Source organism: Ambystoma mexicanum, chromosome 11, assembly GCF_040938575.1.
Source record: "Ambystoma mexicanum isolate Mex_15411 chromosome 11, UKY_AmexF1_1, whole genome shotgun sequence".
Classification (NCBI taxonomy): Eukaryota; Metazoa; Chordata; class Amphibia; order Caudata; family Ambystomatidae; genus Ambystoma; species Ambystoma mexicanum.
The window spans coordinates 999,351,098-999,370,182 of NC_090934.1; the positions used below are offsets into that span (position 1 = coordinate 999,351,098).

The 19,085-nt window shown below is 47.3% G+C and overlaps 1 protein-coding gene across 1 annotated transcript in view; it reads right to left on the minus strand.

Moving 5' to 3' along the window:
• Positions 1–3,406: 3,406 nt before the first annotated feature.
• The window catches only part of FRMD5 (FERM domain containing 5), a 914,572-nt gene continuing 898,893 nt past the window's right edge, over positions 3,407–19,085 (minus strand). Inside the window, exon 14 of the mRNA XM_069624191.1 lies at positions 3,407–5,025. Within this exon, the coding sequence (XP_069480292.1) occupies positions 4,463–5,025 (563 nt within the window). The 3' untranslated portion in view covers positions 3,407–4,462. The remainder of the gene's footprint in view (positions 5,026–19,085) is intronic.

Consider the following 19,085-nt stretch of genomic DNA (forward strand, 5'->3'; position numbering starts at 1 on the left):
GAAAAATGCAGGATGCCATGAGGCCGAGCAACCTCAGAAAATCAAAGGCCGGCAGATGCTGAGCATTCTGGAACTTTGTTACCATCTGCAGAATGTGGAGAGCTCTCACCTCGGGAGGCGAGGCTTTGCCCGAGGAAGTATCCAAGACTGCTCCGATAAACTGGAGCTCTTGGGATGGTATCATGTGAGAATTCTTGAAATTGAGGGAGAAGCCCAGTTTGTGAAGGAAGTGACAGGTGATCGACAGATGTTCCTGAGCTTGTTCGGGAGAACGCGCTCTGATCAACCAATTGTCTAGGTAGGGGTAGATGTGAATCCCCCCTCTCCTGAGACTCGCTCCCACAACCGCCATCAGTTTGGTGAAAACCCTCGGGGCAGAGGTTAGGCCGAATGGCAGAAGGCGAAACTGAAAGTGAGAACCGCCAACCGCGAACCTCAGGTACTTTCTGTGCTTGGGATGGATTGGCACATGAAAGTAAGCATCCTGAAGGTCCAATGATACTAACCAGTCTTGGAGTTGGAGAGCCTGAAGGATCTGACAAAGGGTTACCATCTTGAACTTGTCCTTCCTGAGGAACTTGTTCAAGTTTCTTAAGTCCAAGATGGGTCTCAATCCTCAGTCCTTCTTTGGAATGAGAAAGTAAGGGGAGTACCAACCCTTGTTCCTCTCCGCTACAGGTACATGCTCTTTTGCACCTTTCTTTAGCAGGGTTCAAATTTCCTGCAACAGGAGCGGATCTGGAATTTTGACACAGAGTTGGTTCCCGGTGGATGGTCCTGAGGCCTTTCTACGAAGGGAAGGCAGTAACTTTGAGCTACTGTCTCCAGTGCCCTCAGTTATTTGGATACTTGTCACTGTGAAACTCTATGTTGCAACCCTACAGCTCACATTGACCCCTCTTGAGATAAGCCTGGCTGCTCAGTCACACTACCAACATGTATAGTACAGGTCTATACCAAAGGTTGGGTTACCTATTGCCAAGAAGGCAAGGCTGATGTATTCTCCCACAGGGTTACTGCATACATTCTTGCCTAACACTGGGTGACAATGACTCCAAATAGAGTAGCACTTGTCTTGCAACAGGGTACACTGGTTTGAATCCCACCATCAACGTTTCATTGAGATGTCTTTTACTTGGAATACCGGTTACACAGCATGGGCACTAGAGCATGGACAGGTTCCTACTGGAGAGGCACCTGCAATTGCCATAGTTGCCATCTTAGTAGTAGTTTTGATTTTGGCTGTGCTTGTAAACATGGGTCTTGTGTTCGTGGTAGCCCTTTTTTCACACTAAAAAGCCCCGTAGCACCATTGATGTTATCCGGGGTTGCCAATATCAAATGTTCCGAGTTCGATAGGCAATACCAGGTGGTAATGACATGCCTCCCTCGTTGAAGCAACGTTGGCAGTGGGTTGCTACCTACCAGTATGACCCTCCAAATTCCGCCTGATTGGTTAATTCACTTTAGGAGATGAGTATTCAATTGGCTCATTGGCTTTTGACCCCGACGTGAAATCAATTCTGGTTCAGCTCCATGTCATCAAGCTCCCCATACAGGCTAGAACAGTGGTGCAAGTCTGAGGTGCAATTACTGAGCTTCGTTGCTGACAGTGCTTGAAGGGGGATACAAATTCAACAGGGGGCTCCGGAAGGGACATGTGGCCAAATTGTGCTGGGCATGGCCTAATGGCCACCTACCCCAAACAATATAGGAGGCCCAGCAAACATGTATTCAGGATTTGAAATTGCTGGGAGCTATTTAGCTCCTGTTTCTAGTCTAGGAGAGGCTGGTTGGATTAAAACCCATAGCTACCAGGAGCTATTTTTGGTTCCCGAGGCCCACTGGTGCCTTACAGATATAAACATGTGACGTTACATTTGAGTATTTGAGAATGCTAATATAGAAAAATTAGGACAAATCTAGGACACATCTAAATTTAATGTATAAAATATAATGTGCAAAAAGTTAATGTTTGCCTCTACTGTGAAAGTTAGATTTGCGATGCGCAGTGGCAGCTCCTGCCTTCTGGGTGATGACTTGCACACAGGAGCTGGTTTTAGCTCCTGCTCATTGAATCTCAATGTTGAACCCTGTGTATTGTGCGTCATTCATTGTCTTTGGTGGTCTTGGCTGAATACTGTAAATAAAGATCCCTCTTGTTCAGTTGCTAAATAAATGGTGGTCTGTAATTAAATCCCTTTCTCTCTTGGAATATAAGCAATCAAGGAGTAGATCATTCTGTAAAAACATGACCCAGGTTTTTAACTCCCCTGCTGTCTGCCTTTCCCATGACGATCTGAAACTATTAACCCCTTGCCTCCATTGAGTTAGCTAGGATTTTGCCACAGAATGAAGCCACAAGGTGGGCCTGAACGCATGTACATATTCCCTAGGGAGGCACCAGTGTTTTCAGAATAAGGGTTGTGGCACTTTAAATGTGCTTTTGCTTGCCAACCATAGACCGCCTTTAGTGTTAACTTATTACTGACATGTTTTACCCTGCTTTCAGCCCTTTGATATGGGCTGGGGAATAATACATTTGAAGGTGGGGCTCATCTTATGGTCCCGCAAAGATAAAGGCTGGGAAATCTCCCACTTGAGTTTGCATTAGGAAGTATCTCTATTATTATCTATGCACCACATGGCTGTCTGCAAGGGAGGTGATAGGTGGTCACCAATGGATCCAGGAATCTTCAGAAGGCCCTGAACTCACACTTGATAGCATCAGAGGAAAGCATCAATGTAAGCTACTTGATATTTTGCATAAAATCAAAGAGCATTATGATAACAAATGTTTAGATACAACACACCGATGACAGTGATTCAAGCATGCAAACCTTCTTAGTATACATAACGCACACTGGCCTTCCTGCCTATTTCATTTATAATAACATCCTAGCAGTAAAATGACTGCAAACTATTTGCACATTCAGCCTTTGGGCGTCATGTGCTGACTGATTTGCTTTATCAGGCACATGCTGTGCTCGAGTTAGCATATTCATCAAGCCATCAGTCTCTAACAAATGTCAGTCAACCTTGCACACTCAGGTGCCTGGTACATACTCGTGATGAAAGTAGGGGAGCCCTGGTTTTGCCCCACCTCAGGGACCATTTTTTGAGACTGAAGGGGCCTCTGGCCCATATAGCCCCGACCCATTTAAAGCACTGATTGCTGAGGTCCCAGAATACCGTCAGGTTGGTTGACTGATGCTTGCATGCGAGTTTCTCAAGGAAGTCGGGAGGCCCACAGTGAGACAGTTGCAGACACAAATGGCGATACATCAGGTACTTTGCCTTCTTCGGTGTTGTATTTCCAACCATTTCTGTTGCATTTTACAATTAGTAGAACGCACACCTGTCGCTGTTTACTCTCTATCTGAAAATATTAGGTCGAGCGATCATCCACAGCGATAAAGGTTTTATTCACTTAGCATTGAATGTCTAGTTCAGTATAGGTGTGTAATCTTGCAAGGCTAAGCAAATGACAACTGTTTTTGATTGTATGCATATATCTTTTGGACATTGTAAATCTAAGTCTTCTACCTTAATGATGAAGGTGGACAACTCTATTTACTGACAGCAAATTATTGTTGCACATCAGTAATGCCTTCACAGATATTTCAGTAATCTCTTGGTTTCTATTTAGAGAATTCTGCTGCAGTTTTTGCCATTTCACAGCATTGCAAAAAACAGCTCAAATAATTAATGGCTGACGACGGTAGAATAAAAGCTATGTCTACTCTGACTTATTGGCTTTTGTTCTCCAAAGAGGCGCAAAGTTCAAACTACAATGAGAAAAATAGACTATCGTTACTGGAAAAGAGGAAGGTCTGCCAATGTCACATACACACACCCCAAGAACTTAGGGGTGCACAAACACACTGATGCGCCACTCCAAAATGGATCCACACACATTCACAGACTCTCCATCACCCTCTCAGCGTCCACTCCTTAAATTGCACAGCACCTGATTCTACCAGCTGAATGTGGTAGTGCGGTCGGAGGGCAGGCAGGGCTGGGGCACATCCTACAACACCCTAATGCTAAAGGCCACATCTAGTACAAGCAAGCAGCGGGCAGGAAAAGCTGCTAATGGCAAACACCTATTCTATTAACTCCAAACCCTTTCCCAATCTAAAGAAATACATTATCCTTAAGCGAAAAATAACCAGCTGCTTCTGTGCAAAACACTCTGAAGCTTCACTGGGTCCTCCGTCCCTCAAGGCACGCATGGAGGCCAACAACCCTGGACACAGGGCAAGTAATCAGCAAGCAAGGGTGTCTGTCTGTCCATGGATGCACAATCACCTTGCCGTCTCACCACTCATGGCCTGCCAGCGGCTCCCCCACAATGCTTGGGGTCACAGTGCATATGTCGCATAATTCTCAAGTGGTCCTCTGGTAGTCCTCTGGTGGTTGCTCCCCCAGTGTACTAAGCTCTCTACAGTGAGGTCCAGTTTCAGGAGTCCAGGAGGAGACTGAGTAGAGAGCGCACCCTGCATGCACACCATCGCCGCAGGGGGCAGAAGTACTGGTAGTGGAACTGCTCAAACTCTGGTGTCTGGCGGATATCTCGCAGAAAGGCAACATCCAGGTCAGATTCTGTGAGGATAAGAAGAAGGAGAAGCAGCGCAAAGAGGATACCAAGGGCCACTGGGAGCAGACGCAGGACACTCAGAGCAACGGTATTTGGGGGCTCCGCTCCATCTCCAGACGTCAGGGCAAGAGGCAGGGATCGGACATCCTCTGTCACTGGGGCAGGTGTCCCTGGCTCCGACTCCCTCTCCTCCTCAATGCTGAAAGGGGCACCATTGACTTGACGGCCCAGAACCAGCTCCAGGTTCTTCTCTGCCACAGGTGTCGGTAGAACGCTTTCTGAGGGGTTGTAGGCCTCGTCTGATATGACAGTGGCTCCACCACTTCGCTCTGTTGTGAAACTCCGGGCGTGACTTCCGAAGGTGTCATTATGGGAGCTGGAGCGTACCGGGGTTGAGTGAGCGCTGTCACGTAGAGACTCTAGACCTGTGGAGATAGCAAGAGACAGTATGAGCAGAAGGATGGTGGTGTTAGGAGTAAATATGTATAATAGTACAGTCGAAGGAAACACTGCTGGCGTAAGTGACAGACAAGGGGAGATCGATGAATGAGGCAGAGATCTATTCCACTGGAGCAGTAATATCAATATAACAAGTTTGCATATTCTCTTGCTTCAATCAAGCATTAAAACAGAACCAAATTATTCTTCAAAACAGATTGTGTGGAAATAGACAGGATATTAAGAGTGACTGAACACATGAGGCAGAAGCTCAAAGAGGCCAGTCTACTCAGAGTGAAATCAGACACTTTATGAGTGACCCAGCTGTTAAGTGTCTGCACTAATAAGGCAGTATATAGCAATAAACACCAAACACTACTTCAGATATATCATGATTGCATTATTCATAAGGTATAAGTTACTTACCTGTAACCCTTGTTCTCCAACATGGGTCATGAATATTACTGCTCGTCAGGCTGGGAATCCTCGATAAAAAGAAAGCAGTTTCGCTTTAGACTGACAACTAGTCGTCTCCTCTATAGCCAATCAGTTTCCTTTGGGTCATACTGCCCCAAGCCAATGACCCTCGACCTCCTGGGCTCCACCCCTGGCGGCCATCTTCAGATTTGGTTGTGCATGTAAAGTGGCAGCATGAACTAGGAAGAGCCAGAGTGGAATGGGGGAGGGTTTGCACGTGAATCCATGCAAGAACTATGCTGGAGAACAATAGTTACAGGTAAGTAACTTGTTCCTTCTCCAGCATGGGGTCTTGCATGGATTCACATGCTCATGAATACGATTACACAGCAGTACATATACACAAACACGGGAGGTGGCAAGGCTCACAGAAACAATACACTTATCCCTGGAACAGACTCACCTCAGACAAACAGGTTGCGTAGCACTGCTTGGCTGAACTGGCACTCCTCCCTGGAATCCCTGTTGATGCAGTAGAATCTCATGAAGGTGTGGGTAGACCTCAACGCAGCAGCCCTGCAGATGTCGAGCAGAGGAACACCAGATAGAAAAGCTGTTGTTGCTGCAATGGCTCTGATGGAGTGGTTTCTCAGCCGGCCTTGAAGAGGTCTGTTGGCTAGACGATGACAGTGCCCGATAGAGCCGGAGAGCCACCTGGATATGGAAGCCTTAAACAGGCCTTCCCATGCCCCACAGATCCAAAATTGACATAGAGCTCAGAAGTCTTCCGAAAGTCCTTTGTGTGTGCCACATAGAACTTCAAGGCATGAGCAACGTCCAGCCAATGCAATACCCTTACAGCAGGTTTAGAAGGGTTCCGAAAGAAAACGGGCAGAAACAAAGGCAGGAGCCGTCCCATACCTGTGAGTTTACTCAGCAAATATTACCTTGGAATGGAAATAATTTGCAGCGCATACTCCAGATTTAGTTTGTAAGGGAAAAAAGCACTTACCTGATATTTTCAGTGTGATTCTCCGATTAGGATTTTGTCCGAAAACCTCAGAAGCTCGATGGTTAAGGTAAGTACTTTAAGGCTGTGACGTATGCACTATAGTGCCTCCTGCCATTTTGTTTGTCCTTCATGGGAAGTTTAGAGTAGGGAGAAGTCAAAATAAAGCAATATGCAGTGGATGGCTGTTAACAGGAAAACTAAGTAAAAGTGACTTCAGGAATAAATAAAAGACCTTCTTCTTTAGCAAAGAAGGTCGAAGGAGCAGGAAAAGACATTTGACTCTTTGATGGTCTACAACAGTAGTTACACTGAACCTATCTGAGTAAACTGAAATATATCAGAGGCCAAGTTTCCGTTATGAGAGAAAATCAAGAAATAAAGGCATAATTGTAAAGTAAACAAACTAGGAGTTCTGTTTCTGGCAGAATAAAGTCTCCTATGTATTTTAAGCAATTTATGCAAAGGCAATGCACTGAACTAATCCACTGGGCAAGTGGCAGAGGAATCACAGGTAACTCAAAGTAAGGGGAAGAAATTCAGTAGAGATTGACAATTAAATGCTATGTAATAACATACATTTAATTCCTGTGCAGAGTGCAAAGGAAAGAAGACAGAAGAGCTCCTGTGTCATTTTGTATTTTCTCCACATACCCTTTCCACCCCGTCTGATCTGAGCCGCAGAGTGAATTCAATCAGTGGGGCACAGAACAGTCGGAGAGGAATCTGGGGTTTAGCAGCACCCACAAAAGACTTGGAATTTGGACCATGCCATCATGAAACGCACAAGGTGATTTTTCCATCTAAGCTGACATGGACTCCTCAAGTTTTTCTCAGAGTGCTTTGAGGGAGGTAGTTTTAGAATTACGACAGGCGCTAAGGGCGGTCAGAAGTGAAAATATATCTTTGAGTCAAAAGGTGGCTAGTTTGGGTGAAAAGGTGAATGTAATGCAGGCCCAGGCAACTCCAGTACCTATGGATATGTGTAAGGAACTCAAGCCTCCAGATCTAACAGAGGAAGAGGGACAAGAGGATCTGAGTAAGGATAAGGTGTTCAGGAATAGAGAGTGCCATTTACCTATTTCTCTGGCAGTTCTGGAACCATCTGTAGGGGAACTCAGAAGATTTTCAGTCTTTGTTACTCAGTGGAATTTACATTTTTTATGTCGGCCTGAAGTTTTCCCAAATGGAGCTTCCAAAGTGCCTTTTATTCTTTCCTACTGATCAGGGGATGCCGCCATTTGGGCAGTTTTACTGGTTAGCCAGAAAAGTCCCTTTTTGGAAGATTTAAAAGACATTTTGAGAGTTTGGCAGGATGTTTGACAGGTGTCAGGTGTCACAAGAGGTGGATAGCGAGTTACTAGAGTTGAAGCAGGGGATTAAAGAACTTGTTAGTTGCATAATGAAATTTAAATCTTTGGTTTTGGAAACTAAGTGGCCAATGGAGAAGAGGGCAACGTTAATTTACAGAGGTTTAATGGACGACTTGAAGGTTTCTTTGTCATCAATGGTTGGTGGGCCGTCATCTTGTGAGGAACTGAGGACACTTTATGGACTGGGACTTGGCTAAGTCGCTAGGAATTTCTGTGGTTTTGAAGTCTAGTCCTGAACAGGTTCGAGCAGTCGATGGTTTGCATCTCACTTTTGGACCAATCACTCATGAGACGGTTCCCTTGTGGATGGAGATAGAAGATGGACATGGAGAAGAGTTGGTATGGGAAATGATTGATGCACCTCAATTGCTATTGATTCAAGGTAGGCCCTGGCTCACCTTGCCCAAGCCTTTGGTAGATTGGGAAAAAAGGTGATTCCGTTTTGATTAAAATATTTGTTCGATGCATTGTTTTGGTGAGGAGTCCCAACAAGAGCAGACAAGAGAAGGGGCCAGAGTTGTGAGGCTTTTTGGTTAGCTGAGAGTCGGTTTTATGGAACTAGTATTGGGGCAGTGGCAGGTCATTTACCCAGTTGCTATGAGGAGTGTGGAGTGTGTTTGATGAAAAGGAAGCTGGAGGGTTACCGCCTTATAGACCTTACGATTGCAAAATTGTATGCCGTCACCAAAAAAGAAAATGAACACTTAAAAACATATTTGGAAGAAAATGTAGCTAAAGGCTTCATCACACCATCACAGTCCCCAGCTCCGTCACCACTATTCATTGTCCCAAAGAAAGACAAAACCTTAAGAACCTGCATGGATTATCGAGCCCTAAATCGCAGTATCATTAAGAATCAGTACACTCTCACACTGATTTCGGTGAAGTTAGAAAAAATTCAAGGAGCCACTATTTTTACTAAGTTGGATTTCAGAGGAGTGGATCATTTAATCAGAGTTTGCGAATGGGATGAGTGGAAAACAGCCTTCAAGACTAGGTTTGGTTTGAGTACCTAGTTATGCCCTTTGGATTGTGAAACGTGCCCGCGGCCTTCCATTTTTCTTATCAATGAAGTCCTTTGTGAATTCTTGGATGTGTTTGTAATTGTTTACATAGATGATGATGATTTACATAGATGACATCTTAATTTATTCCTTGAATGAGACTCAACATCAGGAACATGTGACAAAGGTATTGCAGGAATTGCGAGATCATAATCTTTTTGCTAAATTAGAAAAGCCTCAATTCCAACTGACATGGTGGAATTTCTGGGATTTGTGATCTCATCTCAAGGGCTGGAAATGGATGCTCGAAAGGTGCAGGCGGTAGCTGATTGGTCGTCACCGAGTAGCGTGAAGGAGGTACAGAGTTTTGGGGGATTCGCCAATTTCAATCAGCGGTTTATTAAGGACGTTTCACTGAAAGTATCCGCAATCACTAGACTTCTGCGGAAGGGGGTGAAGTTTCTTTGGTCGGTGGAGGCAGAATAGGCCCTTCAAGATTTAAAGGCAAATTTGACCTTTGGACCAATTATGATTCCCCAGGATCTGGCTCAACCTTTTTTTCCTGGAAGCTGATGCATTTAATTTGGCGGTAGGAGCTGTGTTATCTCAGTGGCATAAGTTGACGGGCCAATTGCACCCAGTGGCATACTTTTCAAAGTTAGCTCCAGCGGAGATCAATTATACCATCACTGACCGTTAGTTACTAGCTATTAAAGCAGAATTTCAGGAATGGACGCTATCTATTTGGCGTACGTCATACTGTTATAGTTCTTACAGATCACAGAAATGTGCTTTTCCTGAAATCAGCCAAGACCTTGACCCCGAGGCTATTGCGTTGGTCCCTGTTTTTCTCCAAATGTGATTTTATTATCACCTTTAAACCTGGAAGGCAAAATGGCAAGGCAGATGCCCTTTCTTTGCAATTCCCAGGTAGTTTGAAGAATGAGGAGGATAAGTCAGCTCCCTTGATTGCTGAAAAACATTTTGCTGCACCCGTTTTGACGGAAAAGTTGAATTCTGGAGCCAGGGTGAGACAACAAATGACCAAGGAACAGCTTCAAGAATGGGGTTGAGGAGATCCAACTAGAAGTATACTTGATGGGTTGTCTAAGATGGACTTGCGTCTCTATTTGCTGAATCAAGAAATTAGAGAAGATGCTTTAAAGGAATGCCATGAATCTAATGTAGCAGGGCACCCAGGTTATAGAAAAACTTTGGAACTAGTTTGTAGACATTTATGGTGGAATGGAATGAGAACAGATGTGCTGAATTATTTGAAGATATGTGAAGTTTGTGCACAAGCTAAAGAAGAACATGGAAAACCATCTGGCTATTTGAATCCGTTACCAGTGCCACTGAGTCCTTGGCATACGATTTCTCTAGATTTCATTGTGGATTTGCATAGGGATCAGAGATGTACCTCCGTTTTAGCAGATCATTTGTCAAAGGCTGGGCATTTCATACCAATGAAGGGAGCGGTGTCAGCAACTAGCTTAGCCAAATCATTTTTTCAAGAGGTCGTGAAATTACATGGCCTACCTAATCGGATAATTTCTGACAAGGCGTCTCAGTTTGTATCAAAATAACGGATGGCCTTTTGGAAGCAATTAGGGATGGAAGTAAGTATATCTTTGGTATATCATCCCCCAAACCAATGGTCCAACTGAAAGAGTAAAATCAGGCACTCGAAAAGGTTTTGAGGTGTTTACTTGAATCATATCGCAGTTCGGTGGATCTTGTTTGGCTTTCAGAATTCTGTCATAATAGTGTTACAAAATACTCCACTCAGATGTCACCTTTCCTTTGCAATCAGGGCTATCATACACAATTTTTAAGGTCTGAACCACTTTTTAAAGGTATTTTGTCCTGAGGTAGAAGAAATACTTTTAATTAAGAGAAAGAATCTGGAACGGGCAAGACAGGCATTACAGGGAAGTAAGGAAAGTATGAAGATGTTTGCTGATCGACATAGGCAGGAAAGTCCAAGGTACCAATTTGAAATTGAGAGGGAGAGACAGGTTCAGTCTGAGATTCATACAACCTTTTGAAATTGACAAGGTTTTAAATCCAGTTAGTGTAAAACTCAAGTTGCCATGAAGATTAAAGATTCATAACTCTTTTCTTGCAAGTTTAATTAAACCAGTTATTGAAGGAACTTGCTTGTCTGTTCAACCTGCTGCTTTTGTCACCCCGTCTGAGAGGGAGGAATTTGAAGTTAGAAACATTTTAGATTCCCGATTATGCAGGGGTAGATTACAGTATCTGATTGATTGGAAGGGGTTTGGTCCTGAAGAAAGATCTTGGGAATCGGCTGAGGATGTCCAGGCCCCATTTCTTTTTTTATTGTATTTTTTATAAGCTTTATTTAACTTTCACTCACAAGGCAACTCGGAGCAATGCAGTAAACGTAAGCAACAGACAGCCTTGCAACAATTTCTTTATACCCTCCTGCCCCCCTTGAAGAGAATAGAACACATAAGGGAAGGAAAAAAACCCCACAAAGAACCATTCACAGGGTATCCATTGGTGATTACATTCAGCCTGTTTGCGCTTCGGCCTCTTAGGAATGCCGTCATTAGCCCAGGATAAAGCACATACAATCCCTGCGCCACTATTGCCCCCCAAAGTCCAGAGTGTCCAGGGCTAGACCTGCAGTCTGCATGTTACTTTCATGTCCCTTTCTCCCCAGAGCCCGTGACAACCGCCCCTGCGTATCCAGGCATCCTTCAATCAGCTGTTCACAGAAAGCACAGGTTACGCATGAGACAGTGCCAAAACAGGTGAGCTTCCCCATCTCGGACATATTCAAGGAATGGAGTCCAAGCCCAAGCACACTTGGGGATAGAATTAGATTGGAGCACCATGATTCTCTCCATGGCCAGCATCTCCCAAACCTTAATCCACCAAAAAGCCACCGGGGGACCCTCCTGAGACTTCCAAAAGCAGGATCTGGTGATCTTCGCCGATAGGAGCAGCTGGGATATCAATGTAGCCTCAAGGTTATGAGCAGATAGGAGCGATCTTCCGGTGCGTCCCCAAGCAGTAACACCAGAGGGTCGAGGGGAAGCTGGGCACCAGTTAATTCCTTGATCTGTGCTAAGACCCCCTTCCAGTATATAGCTATGACGGCACAAGACCACCACATATCCCACCTCCCCACACCAACCAATGCCAACACTGATCGGACACCTCTGGGTATATGCAATGGAGCCTTGCCAGCGTGAAGAACCACCGGTAGCAGAGTTATATGATCCCTCTTTTTACTGTGTGCAGCTTGAACTCTTAGCCAATGACTCCTCTGGGATTTCCTGCCACATATCTTGCTCCCACCTGACCATACAAGGGTATTTGCGGTTGTTCTCCGGGTTCCCCAGAAGCCTGTATAGATGTGATACCTTCCCAAAACTCTTCCCTTCTAGAGCCGCAAGTTCTATCCCTTTGTGGGCGCGCGTAGCCGCCCTCTTGGTTACTGGGTTGGTGAGCTAAGGCCTAAGTTGGATGTAGTGGAATCGCTCAGTTTCACGCAGGTAGAACTTGCCGGTACATTCAGTGAATGTCAGAGATTCCTCCTCTTGAAATAGGTCTCGAAGTTTTAGCAGGGAATCCTATTCCCAGTCTGCAAAAGCCCCCCTACATGTGCCCAGGGTGAAGACGGGGTTACGTGTGACAGAGGTGAGGGGACCCAGTGTGCCAGGGTGATGGCAGTCATGGGCAAGACCCCCCTCCCCGACCCCTGGCCTCCATCGAGAGGAATAGGAGCTCATGGAGCGGGGTCGCCAATTCGATATACTTCCGCCGCGAGGCCAGCATATCTGGCGGCCAGTCTAGCACCAATGCTATCTGCGCTGCCAGGAAATAATTTCGCACAGACAGGACACCCAAACCCCACACAGCTGGGTCTTTTAAAAGGACCCTCTTCAAAACCCTCGGACGTCTGCCTGCCCTAATAAGGCTAAAGATGTGCCTTTGGAGCCGTTCGAGATCTCTTGCCCGCACCTTTAGGGGCATTGCTTGAAAAACAAAGAGGAGGTTCGGGAACAGGGTCATCTTCACAGCCTGAAGCCGGCTTCTGCATTAGATTTCTTGGTGGTCTCACCGTGCCAGCTGGTCCCAGGTATTTTTTATTAGACTTGGGAGTTTAGCATCCACCAGCGAATCAAAATCGGGAGTCATAGAGATTCCCAGGTACGGCAGACTATCTGTCGCCAACCGGTAGCATGTATAGGGTTTCACATGTTTCTGAGACAATAAGGCTCAGGGATTTATCTTTATTGACCGTGAAGCCAGACACCTCCCCAAATTCATCGAAGGCCCTTGCCAGCTCAGGCAGGGACACAAGGGAGTGAGAAAGGAAGCACAGGACGTCGGCGGCGTAAAACGCCATTTTGTTTGTGGCCCTTCGCCGAGTTACCCCGGGAAAGAGGGGATTGTTCCTGACATGCTGAGCCAGTTGCTCCATCGCCATGGCAAAGATGAGGGGCGAGAGTGGGCAACCCTGCTTTGTATCTCTTTCCTCTTGGATGAACTGCGATAGTTGACCATTAACATTCACCTCCTGTCCTGGGGGCCTTATAGTTGGCCATCACTAGCTGGATGAAGTTCGGGCCAAAGTTGCAGCTTCAGAAAACCTCTTCCATGTAGGCCCAGTCTATTCTATGAAAGGCTGTGTGGGCGTCCAGGGACAGCAGTAAGAAACGCTCTGAGATTTTCTTTTTGGCCGCTATGACGTCTACCTCTTACTCTGCGGATATTGTCCTGAGCTCCCCACCCTACAACAAAGCCTGTCTGGTACCGGTCAACCACCTGGGAAAGACATCGGTCAGCCTACAGGCCAGGATTTTGCTATAGATTTTCACATCAACGCTTACGAGCGCTATTGGCCTGTATGGCGAACGATCCACTGCTTCCTTGCCGGGCTTCAGAATAAGCATGATGGTGGATTCTGCCATGGTGTCTGAGACGGCCCCAGACCTTGGTGAAATGCAGGACCACCCCAAGCGCAAAGGTTTAATAGAATTGGGCCAAGAAGCTGTTGGGACCCAGTGCCTTCCCAGAAGCGAGATTTCAGATGGCTCGCAGGAGCTCCTGTTCAGTGATTTCAGAGTTGAGCGCTTCTCTGTACTCGGCTGAACGCTTCAGGAGCCCGGCCAGAGATATATAATGCCTCTTCCGGTCCTGCTCAACGGGAATCCTAGCCCCATTATCCCTACAGTAGTTTTCCATGAGCGCCAATTTGGCTACCTCTTGGGTGACTCTTCTGCCATCACTGTCCCTCAGGGCTGGAAAAAAGAGTTGAGCCTGCGTGCGCAGCTTTGCTGCCAAGAGCCTGTTGGTTTTATTGCCTCTTACATAGTAGTACTGATGGGTAGAGGGTAAAGTCTGTGCCGTCTTGTCTGTGAGGTGGACCACTAGCCATTTTTGTGCAGCAAGCAATTCTTTTAGGGACCTGCACGAAATAGGTCATTTGTGAACGGCCTCCCACAGGCGACCCTTGTTCTCAACCTCGTCCTCGCTAGCCTTTTGGGGTTTCGCATACTCTGCCGAGCAACTGATTATGGCGCTCTGAGGACTGCTTGGCTGCGTCCCAGACTATGCGCGGGTCCATGGTCCCTGTGTCATTTTCTGATAAGGAGTTAGTGAAAGTGTGAGAGATGTGTGTCCTCAGCACAATGTCCTTTAGAAGGAAATTGTTAAAGTGCCACATCTTTCGCTGTTGGTTTGCTTGAACCCCAAGGTCTAGATAAGTACGGACCGGGGAACGGACCCTCTGATGGATTTCACATTTGGTGACCATCGGAATAAGAGATCTGGAGACCAGAACTATGGAGTGCCTATGGTGCACTGGGAATAGAATGTATATTCTTGCTAATCTGGATGTAAGAATCTCCAGGTCTCCATCACCGAAAGGTCCCTCTGTAGCTTTGTCAAGACCAGAAAACTGTGCTTATTAGCACTAGTCAGGGACAGGGTTTTATCTTTGGTGGGATCCACTACACAGTTGAAGTCCCCAGCTATAATTAGCTCTCCCTCCGAGAAGCCCAATAATAATTTGGTTAGTCCGTCAAAAAAGGCCTCTTGGCACGAGTTCGGGGAGTACAGTGAGATCATGGACAACCTCTGTGCCCCAAATTTTGTAAGGATCCCCCACCCCCTTCCGGGTCCCACAGCACTCCACGTATATTTAGTGGAAGACCCTTCTTAACCAAGATGGCCACCCCTTGCGTCTTAGTGCCACTAGTAGCAAAGAAAGACAGAGTAGAGTTTGTGGGCCATACGTGGCTCGTCCTCCAGAAGCAGGTGGGTTTCATGAAGGAATACAATGTCGGGAGCGAGCGTCGCTAGTCTCTGGAGGATGGCCTTGCGCTTGATTGGGGAATGGAGTCCTTGGACATCCAGTGTGAAGCAGGTAAAAATCACGGGTGTCCCCAAACCTATCTGCATCATGCATGAGGGTTGCAAGCTAATGAACCGGGACGCAGGGCACAGGGACATCCTACGTTTCTGGCCCCCGGCCGGGAGGAACGTTGTTGCTGTTCAGCAGTTTTGCACCCAGAAGAATATGACTCAACTGCCTACCAGGCCCATTTAGTAGTTTTGTCATTCCCCTTGGTAAAACAAAATCTCCCTTTCCCAAAAATCTGAACAACCAACATAAGAAAAAAGAAAAAAGAACCCCATCAAACACAAATCCCACAAATCCCTACACTCCATCGCTTCCCGCGGGTCCTTCCCACATTAATAAACTTCTCAGACCACACTTCCCAGAACTCAGAATCAGGTTAACTTGCCACCCAAGTTTCAACTAGAAACAATAATTAGATAAGAACCTCATGACCTTTTAACACCGGCCTGTCCTTCACGCAACCCCAGCTCGTTCATTCATTAGTAGCTGCCAAGCAGACAGGGCCGGTTAGTGTGTCAGCTGCCAGCACTCAGAGTCAACGTGTCATGATCTCTGCTTCCAAAAGGTCAGGGTTTTCCCAACTCCCTTGGAAGCAGATTCATAACCCAGGTTCCGAGTGCCAACCAGTCCCAATTGGGACCTTTTGGACCCAGTCCTGGCGCCAGTGGCACCAGGCTCATAAATATGCCCAGTCCCAGCGCTGGAAGCGCCGGGCTCATAATGCTTGGGTGGACTTACCTGCAGCAGACCATGCTGCTTACTTGCCTGCCAGTTGAGCCTCTGATCCTCTTCTGTTTGGAACTACTTTTCCTGTTGGGTGGGGCAGGAGCCACTCCCTAGGTTCAGAACACTGGAACTCTTCTGGAAAGCAGGAACTCTTTTCTTACCTAGGCGTGGCTGTGGAAGGAGACACCTAAGCACTACAGGAAGCTATTTAAACCACACCCGATGGATGAATCTTGCTTTGCGTTATTCTGCATCCTCTGCAGCAGAACGCTCATCATGTCTTCTGCATCTGATCCTGGGCCTAAGGAAAAAGGCTTACCATCCTGAATCCAGTCTTCAGGAACACCTATAAAGACAAGAAAGAACAGGTTAGCATTACGGTCTTCAGTGACAGCTCTTCACTTACCCGGGCCATCAGCTGTCACCAACGCCTCGCGCTGCATTCTGAAAGACAAAGGCTTACCTACTCTTCGTGCGCTCCGGAGGTCTTCACACTGCATTCCGGCATCTGAAAGACAAAAGCTTACCAACTCTTCGCACGCTCCGGAGGCCTTCGGCGCTGCATCCCGCATCTGAAAGACAAAACAAGGTGCGTTTAAAGACATTGGGGAACTTTAATACTCACGTGCCATTACTCCTTTCCACATCTAACCCAGTGGGTATTCCGGCACCCTGCAGCCGCTCCGAACTTGTACCTGCAAAATAAAAAGACAGTTAGAGCGCATCGTGAAGCAGGCAACAAGCGCTTACTTACGTGCTTCGAGGCGCTTCTATTCATCACACGGGCTCCATCTTCAACTCACTTCAGCCCGTCATCCACCATCGCCGGAACCCTGCAAAACAAGAGACATCATTACTAAAGACTTTAAAGACATTAGAATTACTCGAAACTTACCGTTCGTGCAGTAAACGACGGACAGCAGTCCTCTGAAGTCAAGAGGCCTGCTCCCCTTATCCAGTGAAGAAACTGGTTACAGCACCCTGCCCCGAGGCAGATGGAGAGCACGGCGTTCACTTACCTAAGGTGAGAGCGCTAACCTTCGGGGTTCTACAGGAGAAGAGAAAGGGAAGAAGAGAGAGACATTCAATAACCCAGTTCATTAATCCCATATTTTCTATCTGCAGACATCTTACCCTTCGAGTCAAACATACAGTGCACAGAGGTCCAGCCCAAAGAGCCAGCCGTGTGTTACACATCACCTTTGAAGATACGGTATACGCCCAGTCAAGACCCGCGCCTCTACGGGAATCAGGTGAGCGTTACACAACGGTCTCCCAACTGCAGCAGCACCCTTTTCTTCGAGGATCCCCTCGGGCCTTTTGGGGGCTCTCTGTGGGTCTTTCGGGTGAGGGCCATCTTCCCCATCCCGTCCATCTTGGATGAGGTGAGTCTCGACTATTGCGGGGCTCCGTCTGCTCTCCTCTGCCAGCTTGAGGAACTCATCTGCCTCCTTATCCTAACGCAAGCCTCCGACCCAGTGTTCAAAGAGCAGCTTGCATGGAAACCCCCATTTGTATTTTATCTCTCATTCCCGCAGCCAAACTGTGAGAGGGCCAAATCTTTGCCACCTGGCAAGGTTCCTGGAGCTATATCTTGAAACAGTTGGAGATCTGCTTTTGGCTCTTGCTCTTGCCACAGCCAGGACCTGCTCCTTCTGTTTAAAAAAAGTGAACCCTCGTTAGCACGTCAGGGAGCAGGGTCCTCGGGGCATGTGTCGAGGAGTACTCTGTATGGGTTCTGTTCAAGATTAGTTCTTTGTTGTCTTCCAGGTGTAGTAGGTGGCAGAAAAGCACTTGCATATACCCCTCCAGGTCCTGGTCCTTCACTCGAAGGGGGATCACCCGAATACGGACATTGTTACATCAGGGGCGGGACTCTATATCTTCCTGATGGAGCCATATTTGTTCCACTTGATCCTCTACAGTAAGGAGTCGCTGCTGGAGGTCCATTTGGCCCCGTTTGTGCTCGCAGTGTGCTATTTTGAGGTCATCTAATCTTTTCTCTGCCGACCGCAGTTGGTCGTTCAGCTCTGCTATAGACTTCGAGAGTCTGTCTCTTGAGGTCTGTATTTCTTGCTTGAGCTGCGCCAACAGGAGCTTCAGGTCCAACTTGGTAGCTAGACCATCTTCACGGTCCCCTGCTATCTCTGGCACATGGGCCTGCGCAATAGCTGACTGTACGTGTTTCTCCTTGGGATCCTGCATGGTCAGCATGGTCTTCATGTCTCCCTGCTTCGGATTGCCTGGGGTTTTGGCCATTCCCGCTCCTGCAGAGGGGTCAGCTATTCGCTGCCTACCACACTGAACTGGTTCTGTGGCTGATGGTTGGGGTACCTCTGTCGATCAATGGCCCCACCAGACAGAGTTTCAAGTCAGTGTCGGTCTCCAGACAACAGGGGGTCCCCTCTCCTGTTGGCTAGTGCAAGAACACAGTCAGCGGGGCTAGTCTTGCAGAGGCTCTCTATTGGGGGTGTCTCCACCAAAGCTGCTGCAGGGCGTGGAGAGTTCCCCCAGGGTGCGCTTGTCTGCTCTGGGAACGCTGTCTCTGAAGGGTTGACTGATGGGCTCACCGGACAATTGTGCGATGGGGAGGCTACATTCACGCTCTACAACTTGGACTGCTGATCTCCTCCCTCCTGGAACGGGCCAGATCTGGGCCTTTCATCAGTCTCTGGGGCAGCCTCCCAGAAGTCTGCCCGCCCGCTATATATATAGGTCTCCCACCAGCAGTATCTGTGCTCTTCACTGACTGGAGGGAGCCCTGCAGCCTCTTTTTCCCAATCAGGCAGAGCCCCCAGCGCTGCCGATCTCACCATTGGCGAGATGGAGGAGGGCCCAACACACAGTGTCCCTGGCAGCCACCTCCTTTATCTCCACTCCGCTGTCACATTCATTCTGAGCCCTCTGCCTCCTACAGGGAACCAGGGCTCTGGTCGGGTGGATGTGCAGCGGCCTGCTCCGATGCTGCTCATAAGCAAGGACACAGAGTGAGCGCCCCATCTATGGTGGGCGCTGGAGCGAACCACATTGTAAAGCACAATCTCTGTTACACTCACCTGGTATCCACGGAGACGCCACCCAACCCTGGTTGGATGATTTGCACTCTCGAACCCTC